Source organism: Loa loa (genome assembly GCF_000183805.2).
Source record: "Loa loa unplaced genomic scaffold supercont3.158, whole genome shotgun sequence".
Taxonomy (NCBI): Eukaryota; Metazoa; Nematoda; class Chromadorea; order Rhabditida; family Onchocercidae; genus Loa; species Loa loa.
Window position 1 is genome coordinate 111,383 of NW_018108338.1, and position 18,361 is coordinate 129,743.

General features: G+C 33.9%; 3 protein-coding genes across 3 annotated transcripts; 1 reads left to right on the forward strand and 2 right to left on the reverse strand.

Annotated features, from left to right (window-relative positions):
* The first annotated feature begins 1,804 nt into the window (after positions 1–1,804).
* On the forward strand, positions 1,805–8,150 carry LOAG_17944 (uncoordinated protein 58). The gene is made up of 12 exons (XM_020450612.1): positions 1,805–1,991; positions 2,179–2,309; positions 4,123–4,218; positions 4,467–4,556; positions 5,381–5,503; positions 5,765–6,014; positions 6,132–6,399; positions 6,668–6,794; positions 6,899–6,968; positions 7,197–7,315; positions 7,631–7,770; positions 7,978–8,150. Exons 1-12 carry the CDS (start codon positions 1,919–1,921, stop codon positions 8,084–8,086), a joined length of 1,596 nt encoding a protein of 531 aa, XP_020305688.1. The 5' UTR covers positions 1,805–1,918; the 3' UTR covers positions 8,087–8,150.
* A 2,340-nt stretch (positions 8,151–10,490) lies between these two features.
* LOAG_03041 (DNA primase) lies at positions 10,491–13,597 on the reverse strand (the record flags this gene model as incomplete). Its single annotated transcript, XM_003138578.2, has 11 exons — positions 10,491–10,591; positions 10,877–10,944; positions 11,057–11,259; positions 11,509–11,605; positions 11,727–11,855; positions 11,948–12,033; positions 12,149–12,285; positions 12,423–12,496; positions 12,759–12,859; positions 13,200–13,357; positions 13,495–13,597. The coding sequence occupies 11 exons, from the start codon at positions 13,595–13,597 to the stop codon at positions 10,503–10,505; spliced, it is 1,245 nt and encodes a 414-aa protein (XP_003138626.1). The 3' UTR covers positions 10,491–10,502.
* A 3,495-nt stretch (positions 13,598–17,092) lies between these two features.
* Positions 17,093–17,669, reverse strand: LOAG_03042 (hypothetical protein; the record flags this gene model as incomplete). Its single annotated transcript, XM_003138579.1, has 2 exons — positions 17,093–17,202; positions 17,300–17,669. The coding sequence occupies 2 exons, from the start codon at positions 17,667–17,669 to the stop codon at positions 17,093–17,095; spliced, it is 480 nt and encodes a 159-aa protein (XP_003138627.1).
* Between the last annotated feature and the right edge of the window lie 692 nt (positions 17,670–18,361).

The following is an 18,361-nucleotide window of genomic DNA, read 5'->3' on the forward strand; positions in this document are numbered from 1 at the left end:
GTTGTTGTTGTTGTTGTTGTTGTTGTTGTTGTTATTGTTGTTGTTGTTGTTGTTGTTGTTGTTGTTGTTGTTTTTTGCAGACTTCTTATTTTCATTCTTTTCCTTTTTCCCGGCCTTTACTTGAACTGGCTTGAAAATTGTTGGTTCATTGTCCATGATTTATGAAATGGATTTCATTGCTACTCCCGAAGGAATTACGATCTCCCGGAGTTTTTACAAATTATGGCCTAAGTGTGGAATGACTTATACACTTTCTGTTCTTTTCGCCTCTTTATTGCTTTTTTTTAAATGACGTCTTGTGCATTACTCACCGATTTGTATTGTTTTGTATTCATTTTGGTGTGAGAGTGGTTCTGTTTCAGGTAGTAATGACACAAGCTAACAGACTGTGAAATTCTGAAACTTAGTACCATTAAACCAGATGGTTTGAACAGTCATAGGTATGTATGATCAATAGCTGAGTGAAGTGAAATGATTCAAGGGCTGATATCTTTCATTAGTCCAATGTTGACAATAGCAGATGATAATAGCAATATTGAGAATAGCGGATTCACTTGTATCCCCTCTGCATTAAGAAGCCTAAACAGTTCTGGGGTCATGTTCATTGAATATTAAGTTCAAATCGGTGAAGTAAACTTGTTGAGATCATTATCAATGCTTCAGTGCGACGGAAGGTTTGTCGTGCTGGTCAACATAAGAAAAAACGAAACGTTAAAAAATAAATAGCGATTTGAACCCTCATGTCTTTCATTAGTCCAAATCCTCATATCTTTCATTTACCATTATTGTGACATTGCATAATTGATTAAAAAATTGCAAGTCTCTTCGCTGCAGCAAAAGTCAATTTTTGATTTTTTTCTTTAGGCCATTTTTTATATTCTTCTAGTAGTCTTCAACTGCAACACTGAGAAAAGGAACCAGAAGGTTTGTGGCAGGTGAAAATATTGTCCTTGAGTCATATTTCTACGATAATGGAGCTAATTTTTGGAAATTTGAAGTTATTATGTAACCTAGGCTGTGCAATATTACGAATAACAATTACTTATCAGCCCTAAAAAGGAACTGACGACAAATTGACAACATGCTTATCAATAATAGATAAAAATTGATTGAAGGCTATTGAAAATGAAAGGGAATTGATAATTGATCATCCTAAATTTGAATAATTTTTCCAGAAAAATTTGCACATTCTTTTAAAGAAATCAATTTAAATTTAGACTAATTTGTTGTCAGTTTCCTTTCAAGATTGTTAAGTAATCATTATTCGCAATATTACACAGTGACGGATGATGAAATGGACATATAACTTTTTTGATTTATGTGATTCAAAAAGAGTAACATATTCGTGCAAATGTCTGTAATATCAGGATTGTCTATCTTCAAGTTTTAAACTTTTACAGAATTATTTTGGTCACCTAGTGAGTTAGTTATCTTGCAGATTTTTACGCATCGTTGAATTTCAGTTAACTTAATTAGATTCATGTCTCATAGTCATTTTTCCCCATCAAGGACATATCTGTCCTCTTTCTATAAGTTGCAATTTGTTCCAAATTTTGATACCAGTAATCTTTTATTTTCTTAAACCGAAAGGTGCTAAATTCTCAATTCAATATTTCACAGAAAAGGAACTAGTGGATACGTTTGTAAAATAGCTTTTCACGATATTTTAATTGTATTTGAAAGTTGTGATTTCTTGACTTACAGGTCACATGTTAGTGTCACTGTTGTATAATGTCACTGCTTGTAATCATATTAATGTCACTTTTTTTCAAATTTTGTTTGAAAAGGAAGAGACAGATTGGTTGATTAAGGTGCTGTGAGTAATATTATCCTGGAGACGGTAATGCATTTACGAAAGCAGTGGCGACGTGTTTGGAGGCGATACAGGCGACCACAGTGGTAATGGACAGCTGTGAAAATGAACCATTACGGTTATTTGCGGGTCGATTCCGATCCAACATTATCTTCCGAACCAGCTATTGATAAATATGGTACGTTATTATATGGATTAAGTTTAAAGGAAATTAATAGTAATTTCATTAGTTCTTGGGTAATACAAGTTCATCCGTCATTTTCTTTAATTCTTTTCTTAAAGAAGATTGAAAGGGGTAGATTCTGGCAAGTTTGTAAGTTAGTCCCTTTCATAATTAACTTGAAAATGAGAAAAGATCATTACAGCGCGATATAAATACTCAGGTGATGGTGAACTTGGTCCGTATAATCCAAACTTGTCTGATGATCCCGAACAATATGAGCTGGATGACCATGTTGGCGAGATGTCACAAGCATTTATTCGTCATTCCCGAAAAGTTAGCTAACATGCAAATTTAGACAGTGTAAATTTACTTCTATCTATCTCAACAAATAACAACCACTTTTCCACTAAAAATCCCTAAAACTTCTTTGTTTCAATGCTAAAACACCATTACAAGTAATAAACAACTCCAATGAATTATTAATGAAAATAAACGAATGAAATATTTCGATTTATCTTCCCTTTTTATTCTGTTTCTCATTGGTTATTTTCCAAAGATATGAAAATTTTCAAAGCTTTACTTCATGCGTTCAATTTTAAATTCATCCTTTTTTGTTCATTAAAATCCCATCTGCAATAGTTGCATTTAAAACGAGCGCTATTTTAACACTCGTTATCACTTTTCAAAGTATTTTATTTTCTTTTAAAAAAGATTGGTAATTGTAATTTTTTTATTAAGAACAGTGAGAAAGAATACTGAAAAGTATAAGTTGGATAAACGACTTCAAATCCTTTTATCTAATTAATCTTTAGTATTTCTCGTCCTGCTGATGAAATTTTGTATTCCTCTCAAGTGATAACGAAATCAGTCAAAGTTTTTCGAAATCTACACGGTTGTTTCTTTCTTTCCTTTTCTCTTCTACTTCTCCATCTTGTTTTCTTCCGTCCTTCTTCAAGTGCAATTTATAAGTATTTCATTTCCTGTTTTTTTTTCTTTTTTTCAGAATTTTAACATCCTTTAAAAAGATGATTGCAAGCAAAAAGCACAGTTCTTCAAAACAAGCAGTACTTATATACCTTTATAACTCAAGTACGCTTTTTGTGCATGTGTATTTTTACACTAAAAGATTAAAAATTCTGGAATACTTCATTTACCGCTTAAAATAGTTAGAGTGTTTGAACAACTCAGAATAATACGGTGAGCAATAATGCTGCCAAAAGCTCTGCGGTGATAAATTAACCTTGTGATCCCAACCTTTCTACGTATAAAGTTTCACTTTTCCACCTTTTGGTGAGCGATTTTTGGGAAATGATGTATCTATCTCCAGACGAATAAATGAAGCAGCTGATAACTCTTCCCATAGGTAATGTTTCGTAAGCAATTTGCAGGAATTGGTTTAAATTATCGCATTTTTCAAAACTGATAGCACAAAGTAATTATCAGCAAAAGATTTCGAATTGAAATTGGTAGTTATTATCACAATACGATACCACCGTCTTTTCGTAAATGTGCTTTTCCCTCTCTTTCTTTCCACTTCCCATTTTTATCTTATTCCTGAGAATTTTATTTTAAAATGAAGCAAGAAGGATATTATACTTTCATTTGAAGATGTAACGTGACATTCCAAAAAGAATCAGTAACCTTTTTAGCCTAGCAATTTTAACTTTTCTTCGGGAGTTTCTTCAAAATCTCTACTTTTCACGCACTGTTAACTAACCTTATGTCGAGGATGAGGCCATTTCTTTGCCAGAATCGCTTCTACCACATCTTGTAATAACTGACCTTGACTTCCGGTTTGATAACTTTTTGCATATCGAATCCCTAACTGGCTTATTCAAAAACAAAAATAAATTGTTCTACTTACTTTTTGAACTCAAATTCATTTTTCAATTCTTTGCAAACAAAATTTCAAACAGTTATGTGGTTTCAAATTTTCTGAGCTACACAATGGTTTCAGGTTTTGTTTGTGGGACAGATTAAATAATCTCTCCTGACTGAAATATTCTTTTTCTTATTTCTTCAGGAATTATTATTTGAGTGGATGAATATTAGCGCTCGCCTAATGCCAAATGTGCTCTTAATTTTAGTACAAACCAAGGTTCAATTATTGATGTTTTCTGTTTTCTATTTCGAAATTTAACTGCAGGAAAGATTATGTCGAGATAGAATGTCCCAGTGCACCGCTACAATGGACCATCAGGATTGGAGTAGGCGAGATCTTCTTGATGTACCCGATAAAACGGTATTTTTTATTCTGAAGGATCAAACTGTTTACCTGATCTAAACCATTCTAACTCCACTGCGTCTGTGCACAATATATGTTTTAAATAGTTCAAGTGTGGGTCATCTGTCACAAAAAACTAAGAACCAGTTATCAGCTATCATGATGTCTTCGTCATGATTAATGCTTTATGTATGCAGGTTAAGATAAAAGGATAATTAGCATAAACTAATTTATTTGGATGATTACATGGCTGAAGGACTTTTCAGGGTTGTATCGAAGCTTCATCCACCAGTGAAGAGCCAACAAGAGATACCACCGAAGATGATGAATATGATCATCAGAGCGGTATCAAAAAGGTTTTGTTAATTTAATTCGCTTTCATCCTCACTACTATTCATTTCTCCCTCTCTCTCTCTCCCTTGTATTTATCCCTAATCTTTGTAATGTACACTGTCAAGGTCAACTGAAAAAATATTTGTGACCGGTAATTAAAGGAAATAGAAGGCTATAAGCCAGTCAAGCAATGTGTCATTGTCATTGTCTTATATGCGTAGTGGGAGAAGGAAAGTGTCATGAAGATGGAAGATTTGTTATTTGCTTCTTGGCACTTTTGTTCTCAGCGTGAATTGTTTGAGTGAGTGGGTGTAGGATATGTCAGTCACATCTCTTCTATACTTCCTTCTTCTCTTCCCAGTTGGCTCTTTTGGCTCAGTTCTCTCTCTCTGAGCTTACTGTTCCTTCCAATTACTAGAATTATTTCTTAATCAATCCTTAAAGATAAAAAATAAAACACAGCAGAGAAGAAATGAAACGTCAGAAAATGAAAGCTCTGCAGATTACTGCGAATGATTTATTCACTTTCTCTTCATCATTTCTTTGCTAGCCATAAGATACATTTTGTTGGGCACAACATTCCTTTAAGTCTTTTTTTATCAAGCCTAGAAAACATTGGATTGATTGACTATAAAGTCATACAAACGATTAAAAGTAATCTTAACACTACAATTGCCCACTGCTTTGACAGCATTGCGCATCACTGAATTAAACAAAAAAGTCCACATTTCTTGTATACTTCCATTACTTTAACACCTATCACGAAATGACCAAACAGGCCTTACTTCTGACCCTTGAACTACCTCATGTCTAATTATTAGTTATTGCTTTGTTTAGTTCATTTCAGTACGCAAAACTTATTTTACCGCACGTTGGTCTGGTATTATTAACTTGTGCTTATACAGTTGTTGGCGCATCAATATTTTATAGTGTCGAACAGCCACATGAATTGGCCAACAAAAGGCGACAGGTAAATATTAGGAGATTTTACTATTCAATATTAACAAGCCAGATGTGATCTAAAATGAAGTCGTACGACATTCATTTGTAGTACTATTCACATAAACTTACGTCTTGTGATTGTGACAAGCAGGATGGATATTAAAGTTGTTGTTTTATTGAACATAATGATAGTTACTCCTGAAGGGTAATTACTGTTTATAATCATGATCCTGATAAGTTATTATGAATATCTTCAGAGGATCATAATCAATCTCTACTGAATATTTAGTTGGATATGATATACGAACGGCAGGAAGAGTTCGTGAATTCATTGTTTACCTTGGCAATGCTCAATGAAACTCGACGTGAAGTATGGTCTCAAGTAACCAAGCAGCACATGCATAATATGAGCGATCATCTTTTCACCGCCTTTGAAAAATTCTTCCTAACTGCTGCCGAAGTTCGTGCTAATGACACTATCGAAATATGGTCTTTCTCTACTGCTATCTTTTTCGCTGTTACTGTTGTTACCACTATTGGTGAGGTTTTAATTTTTTTGAATAAATTAGAAATATTTCTTTTATCTTCCACTACTTGCTTCAGAATTTTCACTCACTTAGTTATTTATTAATTTAATAACTAATTTCCTGTTTTAGGATATGGTAATCCAGTACCGGTAACACAGTTGGGTCGCATTATGTGCATTGTATTTTCATTATTTGGCATACCTTTGACACTAGTGACCATAGCAGATATTGGCAAATTTTTAAGTGAACATCTGGTGTGGATGTATGGTAACTACCTCAAACTGAAGCATTTCTTGTTAGAAAGGCGACATTGGAGCAAAGGTCACAGGGAAAGAGTGTGTGAACAATGTCAAAGGCAGGGCCTAAGTACTGACATGCATTTTATTGAAGAACAGAGGTAAATACCATCGGTTTGTATTATTCGTTAATCTTCTTATCATGGAAACTATGACAAGTGCTATCCTTATCATAGTGCGAGATTCTCAAAAAGTAATTTGGTATTCTGATTCAATAAAACTGTTTCCCACCTTAATGTTATTATTAATATTAATGCCTTCATATTATAAAAAAGTTTAAACAGCGTCTTTTATTACATTCTGTAAATGGATCTTTTGTTTTCCGCCACGTTATCATTTGTTCTAAAGTTAAGTAAATATCAATTACAGGATACCAGCGATGTTGGTATTAGTAATACTTGTTGCATACACATCCCTGGGAGGTGTACTGATGTCCAATTTGGAACCGTGGAGTTTTTTCACTGCATTTTATTGGTCATTTATTACTATGACCACTGTGAGCTCTTTTTTCCCTTCTCAATCACAATCATTTTTATAACTTTGTTCGTATTTGGATATCATCTTATAAACCCCAGAAAGATGACAAATTTACTTTTTCAGGTTGGTTTTGGTGATTTGATGCCCCGAAGAGATGGTTATATGTACCTCATTTTACTTTATATTATTTTAGGTTCGTTTTAGCTCATGCAAACATGGATATTAATGACAAATGAATACCTATAGTAAGAGGACTAAATTTATTTTATGGATATAAATAAAAGTATCATTCATACAAAAATAAAAATTAAAAAGGGCGAAAATTTCTCTAGCTGATATTGCGAGAATTAATTTCTGTATTTGGTATTTCATCTTAGGTGATTGATTTGAATGAAAATTCCAGTTAGGTAATTATTCTTAGGTTTGGCGATCACGACAATGTGTATTGATTTGGTCGGCGTACAATATATTCGGAAAATTCATTATTTCGGCAGGAAAATACAGGACGCTCGTTCCGCATTAGCCGTCGTTGGTGGGAAGGTACTGTTCTGATTTCCTGAAATTGCTATCTTTTGCTTGTAATTGTGGAAGTAACCATTTCAATTTATAGAATATTATTGGATTGATTTGGTTCAAAGAGAAGCCTACTTTAGGAGTTCACAAAATTCCCCTGTTAATTTTACTGCAAGTTAATTTAGTGCAACGTAACATTCAAACATATTTCTCAAGAAAATGATAATGAAAGCATGGATAGTTTCCAGCTTCATCTCCTGTTATTACGTAAGACTGCGGTCTTTAAAAAATCCTTGGAACTTTTGAGTTGTAAATTTCTTTTTTTGGAAAACAAAATCTTAGGTGGTGCTTGTATCCGAGCTGTATGCAAATTTGATGCAAAGAAGGGCCAAAAATTACGATCGGGATGCTTTTATAATCAATAATTTTCATATATCGAAACATGTTATTCCGTTTATTCCTGCCGATATACGATGGATTCGGTAAGATTTTATTTGATTAAAATATTTTGTATGGTAAAGCAATATAGAGAATGGATTCCAATTATCACTTCTAATACTTCAAGAACAAAATAATAGTAAGAATTGTGTCCCTGTACTGTGCTCTTTTTCTCAACTCATCAGAATATAACTATATACATAGTCGTAAGTTAAATAGTAGTTTTAGAATCCAGGTATATACCTTTGCAGGTATATAGACCAGAATGCAGAATCGTTATCATCGTCGACTTCAACTCTCGACTTGCATTCTTGTCGTTTTTGTCATTCCCGATTCAGCATATCGCGTTACCATCCATGATCTCACCCGGTCCCTCCGTACCGTCATCTTTATTCCAGCATTTTAACATTTCTCGAATTTTTCCAGGACCAAATTTTTACTTTCATCAGATCGTCATTGCATGTATTGCTGTTCCAGATAATTTAAAGCCAAAGAAAAGAAATTTGTTCCCAAGTATTATAAACTTCAAATAGATACTATTTAAGATCACAGAATTATTGCAGTAGCTTGGAATATAGATAATAAAATATTGCTTTATTAACTGCCAAGTGATTTTAGCTGACGTAATTATCAAAAATCAATTAATAACCGAATACGTTATTTCTTATATTCAAGAAGGGATTAATTAACTGAGAGTTATGCCTAGTATTGGTATCTGGAGCAGCTTTCCGATAGATCTTAATTTTTTTTTCAGGGATTTTTGGCTGTTATTTCAAGTGGTGTGTAAAACCATGGGTTTTAATCTGATTTCAATCTAAATTTCATGTTTTTTTCCAGTCTGATACCTAAGACAATATTTTCAACAACTAATTTAAGGAGGATGGAGAATTCATGAAATGTTGACGATGAAAATAGAAAAGTTTTTCTTTGTGAATTTGTTCATTCTTCCTTAAAGGGAGAATATTTCGATAAAATTCCTGCTGACACCTTATTTTTGAGTATCATAGCTTAGAGCCTTAGTTGACGGGGATTGCTGTTCACCTTGTGAAGTGCTCAATTTTGACAATTCACTCATTTCTGTGGTTAAAATGTTGCAAAATTACAAGGTATTTGTCATGTTTCCTTTCTTCAACATTGCTCTTCGTAATGCTGTCATTCAATGCATATATCTCGGCGGTAGCGTAGTTTTATCTGATGCTATCTAAAAGTGCTACTACAGTGACATTCTTTAGGAAGAATGTCATAGTAATGGCACTCCTAACTAGTATTAGGAAAAGACACAAATTTATAGAAACAAATAAAACTAATAGAAATTGCGACTCATATGGTCTAGGTCCATAACTATCGCCGTCGACACTCACTATTCTAAGCTAACTAGAAATGTCAGAATTCAAGTATCGATCCTTTTAGTTATCCATAAGAAAAAGGATGGAAGTGGTGAGAGGTCATATTAGTCCATGGAAATGAGATGCATGAAGCAAAGGAAGAAGATCGAAAAGACTGATTGTAAAAGCCATCAAATTGTTCAATTCCTTTTGATATTTGTTCAAAAGAAGCCAATAAGGAAGATCCCAGCTGACAAATTTTTTTACTTGCATTGCATTCCAAGCTGTTTCATACCTTATTACCTCACTACACATTATCCCCCTCCTTTTTCTCTTCTTTCAACTACCTCTTTATTTATGGTCACTCTTCAGATTTTATAAAAGTGTGAAATTTGCATGAAAACAGCACTAATTCAGTAATAATCGCTCCAAACAATCCAACTTATGAGCTTTTAACTTCCTAGCTATACTCCGAGCATCAATGATAGGGTGAGCGAAGTTTTTTCAGAATGAATGACAAAGATGAATTTGGACTGAGACAGACTAAACCTTCAACTTTAATGCTCACATTCATCATCACAGAATATATAGAAAGGACTCCCACCTACCACTCTCCATATCCCACTAAGGATTAGGCCTTATATTTAAAGAATTAGTTCATTATGAAGATAAAATGAAGGAATTTTAAGTAGCTATTGTTTACAATTGTTTTGAGGAAGTGATTCCCTAAAATATTTGATGCGTATGTTGCATATTTGATGAAAAATTTAAGAAACGCGAAAATGCGTATATTTTTGACAAAATGAGTAGTGGAATCACTATGTTACCCTCCAATGGTCCCGAATACTGAAAACTGCTGATACTTCCAATTATTAATCTCATGAGATTCCTCGGGAAAAGAAAATTGCAGCAACATTGTGGTATTTATTGATCACAGCCTTAAATATTTCTAATTCTGTAGAAAGTTGCCTTGTTAATTTAGATATTTTCTACCAGTCATGATGACGTGTTTTTTCTTATCCGTCGAACTACCCTTGAAACTTCGTCGATTTTCCCAATTTCGAACTGCGGTAATTTTTTCTAACGAATAAGAATTTAAAGTGAAAGTTTTTGAAGCTAAAGGCGTAAACTCCTGCAAATCCTTTTTAATCACATTGCTGCGATCTTAACTGTTTGCTGAAATGGTCACATATATTCCTTCTGAATAAGGAATGCAATATCAAACATTCTTTAATCTGCCACTGATTCGGCCTCCATAATTCAATTATTGATAACTGCTTATTTTTTTACGAATGCTAATAGAAATCTTGGCATCAATGAAAAGAAATAAAGTACGCCAATCAACAAACTGCCTCATACTTGAAAATATTTCAGATAGTTTTATTTTCACATACAAATGGAAGGTTCTCTTCAACAGCTGCAGTAAATAAAACTGACTACCGATTTGTTGATTATGAATGCTGTTGCTCATCATAAATCAAATTGTTTACAAAATTTTCAAACGTCTCGACATATGGTCCCAACGAACAATGCTTGATTTCTGAAAAAGATTCAAGTTTATCAAGAACACAATTATTTTGATAGCCAGAAAAATAAAAATAATTGTGTAACGAAAATATTAGCTCATTATTAATCAGTTTGGCATTTAATCCCCCTTCCCTAATGAACTAAATTTTTCCTCTGCATTTTTGATTTAATCATTCATCTGAAACGACTGCCGGCATCATAACAAGTCAAGTTTCCAAAGGCCTAGTGAAGAAATACTTGGAGACTTTTAATGCCAAAACCGACATGAATTTTTAGGATTATAAAGCTAAATAAATACCGAAATTCCTCCGGTCTTTCTTTGTTTCGCCAATTTGATGCAATTTCAAAATTTCATGTAGTAAAGTGCTGAAATATTTCAGAAATCGGATCATTCATGAAGGAGTACGGAAATCTGGAAAGTACTGTCTAGTTTTACATAAGTAATCAAGAATCAAGATTAAGGAAGATAAACGCTTACTCTATGCGAGGCAATTTTGCAAAATTCACATCAGATATTTGATCTGGCTTAATAGGTACGGCTATAAGTCCAGTTTCAGGATGGACACAGAACGGACTTTTAAGCAGATGATTTATTCCTACAGAAACATGAACATCAAGACGAGGATACGCATGCTGCAACACGTAACCACGGAAATGGAATGATGACTGAAGACTGGCTACCTATAATCTCTTTTTTATTTACAAATATATTTCGTTAGAAAAACTTGGACCAACCTTTTGTTAGCAACGTGACGGGAAACAATACTTTACAAATCCCTATATTAAGACTTTTTGCAAATTTTTCACACAGAACACAGTAAAGAGTAGTTTTATTTTACTATTTGTATTTCGAATAGCAGGCAAAACTGAGTGTGGATAACAAATCACGAAATCCACTACTACTGCTTGATAAAGTTTCAAATTTAATACCTCGCACAATTCAATTCCATTCTTCTTAAGTTCAGCACGTTTATATTTGTCAAATTTGATTCGTAAAGCATTCCATCTTCTCTCCAAACAATCAACACTAAAATAAATTATATATTTGCATATGTGTGCATTTTATATTTCAGTTATTCACTTGCTGCAAAACTTTTTATCAATTGCCTATGCAAAGTAATACTGTTTTGATTTCACAAAAAATTCACTTTTTCACTTCATCTATAATCTCTGTGATTTCTTTTTCAACTTCTTCGTTTACACAACCATCCAGTAACGACATCAGTCCATTATTGCTCATCCAGCCTTGCTCTAACATTAGTTTGCTTACATCTGAGCTGAAATAGTCGAAAAAACAAACTATTAATTTCAGTTTGATTTAGAAAGTCGGAAATTTTTCAAAAATCATGTAAATTGTACTAAAAGTGACCTTTGCACCAAGTAGCTGTACACGTCTTCTAGCATGGGATGAACGAACGTACGTTTTGTCGCTGCTTTTGAAACTTTCTGTCCGCCCTATAATTTGCAATGTTAACTGGATTGAAAAAAGCGAGCGCATTCATGCTTGCTAGTATGAAAATATTTTTTTAAAGAAAATATTTGTTCGTTTCTAATATGTCTCTATACATACAGTAATCAGAGATAGGTACTCGACAACTGCCATTCGACCGGCATTCTGAAGCTTCCGTGCAGCAGCATCAGCGACCCAGCAATGGATACCGCGGCGACCAGAGAATACCCATAAGCAATGCTTGAAACCGAAATGTCCTTCAATAAGAACGATAAAATGGAAATAGACCATATGAATTAAAAATAGATTTCAAAAATTGGTGAAAGCTCTTGAGAAGATGAAAACGGATATTTCGGGGAGCAAATAAATTTAAGGCACCAAAATTAATACTAACTTTGCAGCAGATGATCCAAGACGCCCACTGCAATGCATATCCACCTCCAGCATTTCCTACATATCTTTGCTTTTCTGAAACAACCGTTTTTAAATAGAATAACTGTATCAAGCATCACATCGAAATTTAAGTACTCAAAGTAAGCTCCACTTCTTGATGGAAACTCTTTGGTTGGATGTCTTATTTGTGCTTACGAACATCAAAATGAAAAGCATTGAGAAGCATACATCAGTGAACTAAGACTTAGCACTTCATAATATCAGTTCCTACTGCATGCTAGTAAGGAATTATATTATTCCAAAATGTATAATTCATGTTTTCTAGTAAAAGACTTACGAACAGCATGTCCGGATATCATCATAGTCAGTTAGATCAATATCAAAAATGAGTTCGCGTTCAACTGGACGAAAATTGGCAAATTTTTTATGATCTTTCGGCTAAAATCAAGTTCTTATCGTTGGAGAAATGTTGCACATCTTATCATTGATCTTATCGTCTTGTCATTGTTGCACATCACATCTTATCATTGATTGAGATATTTTGTTCAAAATTAAGCTTTTCTACTGTCCAGCAACAGCGGACTTACTCAACTGATATGTATTCCAGTCGGTTCCTATGATTGCTCTACCTACGATAGAAGTGCAAAAAAAAATATCACAGAGTCCGGATGAAAAAAATTTATTCTAAAAATCAAGTATTCCTAATCAAAACAATACCAATATCCAAGCTAGATTCCCAAACTAATTTCAGTTTCTCAGGAAAATATGTCAAATATACTTTATAGTTATAAACTGCACCAATATCGATCTTTTGGGGATTTGCTTTGCACAGCTCTCGTTCGAATTCCGTACTGTCTTCAAAACTGCGATACCGCACATGCCGATCGTCTTCAAAAATGAATGCTAACTCTCGCATTTGAAATGAGACTTGCAGATCTGCAAAAGTTACAAGTCCAATGATTGACGTTCAATCTGTCTTTCTCCTCTGCAAATAATACAAGAAATCTTTCTAAATTTAAACAAACAAATGCTCTTCAACGAAAGATAAATGAATAAGTGGGCAACTTTCTAACCTTTTCCATATGTTAGCCATTTGCTAAGAGGTCCGAACGGGAAAAGTCGCCGGTAATATTCCGGAAGAGTTTGCTGAAGCAATGACCTGTCGAAATCAGCCATCTGTTATTGGGCAATCCTAAACTGTCGCTTGCTGTTTAACATTTCAAATGAAACAATACAGGCAGTAAATGTGCTAAGAGAAAGATAGAATGAAAAGAAGGTGAAGGTGGACCGACAGAAGGTCACATCCCCGCGTCACCGGGCATTAAAACTTCAACTTTTTCAAAATGCCCACTTTCCCGCCCATTTTAAATAGACTCCGTGCAAGATTCCTCGGTATATGTGAAGCACTGTAGACTGTTATCAGTGCTGCATGGGTTTACAAAATGTCCTGCTATTATTGATTGTTGTTTTCAGGTGAAATCTAAATTGCAAATCAGACATTATCTAGCGGCAATGGTACCATGGGATGACTAGCATTTCATATCAAATGACATTAGCATCTCTGTTGGCCAGGATATAATCCTATTAGGAAACCACTTCAGTATTTCGGAACCATGACCCTATTCATCCAAAATAGTTCATGCTGATGATAATTAAACGTCACCAGGTAATCCCGGTAAGGAACAACAAAATTTGATGTAAAATTAATATTTATGGTTTTCCACAACAAACGAGCGGTTGCTTTGAGAATTTATGCGGTGATGCTTATTTCTTATCAGTTTGTTTGCTTTCGGTCATCTGAAATGTTAACTTACTTATCTTCACTATTTCCGACTGATAGTTTCTTCATTTTTCTTCTTTTTCGATTCTTTCAGTAGAATAATAACTTCCGGCATCATGAAATATGAAATCTAGACTGAGACTGTACCGACAAGTCCAATTTCAAACTTAGTTATTCAGTCGATTTTCTTTTTCTTGCAGATTCTCTGTTATTCTACAAATTCTGAATCAAATTTCTTTGTTTGCGAAATAATTGTGGCTAAAAAAGTAGGTAGCAAATTAATCGGCTACATAATTATGCCGTTGCGGTCCTCAGAGTTCTCCAATACGTATCTTGAAATATGATAATACATAACTTGAACTTTGACTGATAAACAATCGATCTGCAAAGACTATTCATATTTCAAACGATAATAATGAATCAAATAATCAGCAATTCATTGCAAGAGGAAGAATCGGATCAAGTTCATGTAATCCTTTTCAAGTACAGCTTCACTTTCAGCTAATACAGAGGATTTATTCCTTTTTCATAACGGTGTGAATCCTACTTCTATTAGTCGCATCTCCCAAAGAATTGGCAGATGTTCTGGCTCTTTTTTCGCTTAAGTTCTATAGCAGCTGGCCGTAACAAAGGCTGCTTTTTAGTATCGTTTGTGACGTGCATCAATTGAATAGCTGAGAATTCCAGGGCCTTCATTGTATATTCGCGACCGGTTTCGAACGAAAATAGTTGCAATTGAATTGTCCCACAAGAATTCGTCATCAGTGTTAGTTTTGTTACTTTTTATTTCAAACAAGAAATACTTCCCAAAGTAAGACGATTAAAACCTGAAATAAAAGTAATAAGACGAAATACCCAGTTTTTACTTCCATTTTATTTCCACTTTCTATTTAATTTGTAAGTTTGATCTACAAGACTAATCCACCATGCATGTGTAACAAATTATATTTGCGCTTAACAAATTATATTTGCGCTAAGACGAAAACATGGTATCTCCCAATTCAAGCACTTTTAATCCTTAATTTAGCTGTTTCCGCAAATATTTTTAGTAACGCAATATTTGTTCGATTTTTATAGGAAATGAAACAGTGACTTAAGAAGGTGAAAGGGAAAGTGTCACAGTAAACCTATTTCTCGCAGAAGAAACCAAACATTGTAAGAGCAATGAAAGCAGCAAAAGAAAACAAGGAAAAAGATCTATCACTTTTCCTGTTACGAATTTATTTATTGATTGTCAGAAGTTTATTCTCCTTCATGTGATTTAGAAAAGTTTTTTTTTAGGCTCCCGCCGAGATTTCGTTATTTGAAATGGGTGAACCACTGGTTACTAACTCATTGCTTACAGCATTGCTACATTTTTGCCTCACGAAATGAATCTCGAGAGTTCGAGAAAAACTGGAGAGAGAGATAACTTCTGGTTTTTTCAGATTTGTGGGTGATTTACCTGAAGTAATATATATTTATGTGAACTTGTGGACTAAACACCTTTCAATAATTATTTTTCATTTTATTTTATTAACAATTTGATTTAAGTAATCTCAAGCGTATCTTGGTTTGGGAGCTCTGAAACCCGCAGATTGCAGATACTGCATTAACGCTAATTGCAGAATTTCATTTTCAACGTCAACATTTTCCAGCCAAAAATAAATCCGTTAAACTCATTATCAGTAAAGAACTTCTGAATCAAGTTCGGTTAACAAAGCGTGCCTTACATCCTATTGGTGTGCATATTTTGTCATAGCGACCATAAAGAAGTAGCAAAGAGTAAAGCTGTGCTCTTCTTATTCCATCATATGCATATATGTTATTTAATCAGTTAATTGTACCGTTGAGGATCTGACTAGGGTGGGAAGGATGAATAACAAGTGCACCAAGTAGACGATTGACTATCCTTAGAATGTACTAGTTTGAGTAAAAAATCTGACTTTTCAAAAACTTAATTTTAAAAGATTGCAATGGATTATAATAATCTGAATTTTGGAATTTCGAGGAAAATACCAAGAGTGCAGAATTTTTTTTTGGTTTCTTTAAATTAATCATGCAAGCAACGTTTGACGTACGGTTTTTCGACTCTAGAAACGTTTTGAAATTTTTTTTTTTGAACAAAAGTATCCTTATGCGACTCATCGGTAAGTTTATCTTACATGACTAGAAAGCACCAACTTTCTTTGGATGTGCCGATTCTGATCATCGTAGTTTTTGGGAACTATAGTCATTGTGTAATTACATTCTTAACTATTTCCACTTCATTATTACTCTTTTAAATTAGATAATAAGGCTTATGTTTTGGATCCTTAGTTTCGGATTTTATCCGAATTTGCTTCCTCTAGCATTCTTATGCTCTAGTACGACATACGTTCAATCAGTAAGCTTGTTTTGCATCACAAAAAATATCTCCACAAGTGATGAGAGTCATCTTTAAGCCATATGAGTAATGTTTGTAATATTAACTGAAAGAAGAGATATTGTTACAGTACCACGGATGTGAACACTGCATTATAAATTTGGTAGCAAACAGAACAAAAATGTTTCAAAAATTTTGATATTTCTGCTGAAATTTCTTTTCAAAAAAAAGCTTTATTTAGATGTTTACAATTGCAATATATTGTAAATGTATTGTAATATAGAAGATGACGAAGACTTTCCCAAACTTGCTTAATTCAATCTTTTGCACTAAATCTTGGGAATATTAGCGGTAGTGATCATAGAACGCATCGCTCTTCTGTCATTCTTTACTTCTTCGAATAAGTTATGGATGTTTGGACGATATCTTATGGGTCTTTTGGTGTAAGAGTTGTCAAACATAAATATTAGAAAAATTATCGAATATATTATATACAGTCAATGGTTTTGACATCTGAAACAGCTCTTTCTGTTCTGCAGAGCCTGAATTACTTCCTTCTGTTCAAGGTCCCAACTGTCGATCCAGTTACAGATGTGCAACAGCAGCAAAACTGGCCACTGAGTGGTATAGGTGCCGGTTTTGGTATGGGTATACAATCTGCAAGTAGTGTTGATAGAATCATGCATGGACATCATTTTTCAATTAAAATAATGTTCCTTCAAATAAATAGTTCGAAATGCGGAAATAAACCTACTTATTGACGCACTTTGCGGTGAGCAAATTATGCACGGCGCGCAGGGTGAGATATTGCTGTTGACAGCACTACCAAGTGGTATTTGGATTACTTGCAAGCCCCCGAAACCTTGCAAATCACTGAGACCTTGGAGACCATTGAGACCTTGAAGGCCACCGAAACTTAAATTCCCCAAACCAGGGCCAGCAAGATTACCTGGGCTGAGGAGTCCCAAGTTGCTTAGCTGTTGATCAGTTTCAAGTAATCTGTTTCCAAACGGTGAATTAATTGAAGTACCTCCAGCCCAGTATGGAATTTGTTCTGACAAAACTATTATTGCTGAGGTTGTTGAAATGCAGAACAAGAAGAGGAATAACCAGATTCTTGCCATACTTCTGAAATTATGCTCAGTAGATAATGATAGCTTTATTAACCATAGTTTAGTAATTCTAACGCATAACTCTTGGATTAAAACAGTGGGAAATAGCGGAAGAGGAAAAGAGATCGAAAAATTCTTTAGTTGAACCTTTCACTCTGCTAGAATAAAGTAACCTTTTAATAAAACAATGAATTATGCAAATAATTATTTTTAGCTTATCTCATATACTTGAGTAGTACAGAATTACCCAGTAGCAAATTATTAAATTTACTTAAAAATATGATATGAATGAATGACCAACCGATCCGTAAGTGTAATATACATTTTACTTGTATAACAATTTTATGCAGTCGAATAAATGACGATGTTTTGTTTACCAAGCGATTTTTGACAAATTTTAGCGATGCTACGATCGGTGCTTTTTCCAATTGAAACACATCGAAAAACTAGCTTTGCAGTTAAAGTATCCATCTTGCCCTTACTGGATCCTACTTCTGACAATCTTCGCCAGTGCAAAACAGTTTATCAGAAGTTAACATTGGCAAGTTGATTGGCCAAATTGACATTTCTATTTAAAAAGAAATACTTGAAATTGGACGATGTCCTAACCTGGAGGTATTTGTTTACATCAACAACATTCCGATATTTTCCTTTAAGAAAGACTATTTTTCTAGATTTCTGTACTATTTTAAGTCCTTAACTAT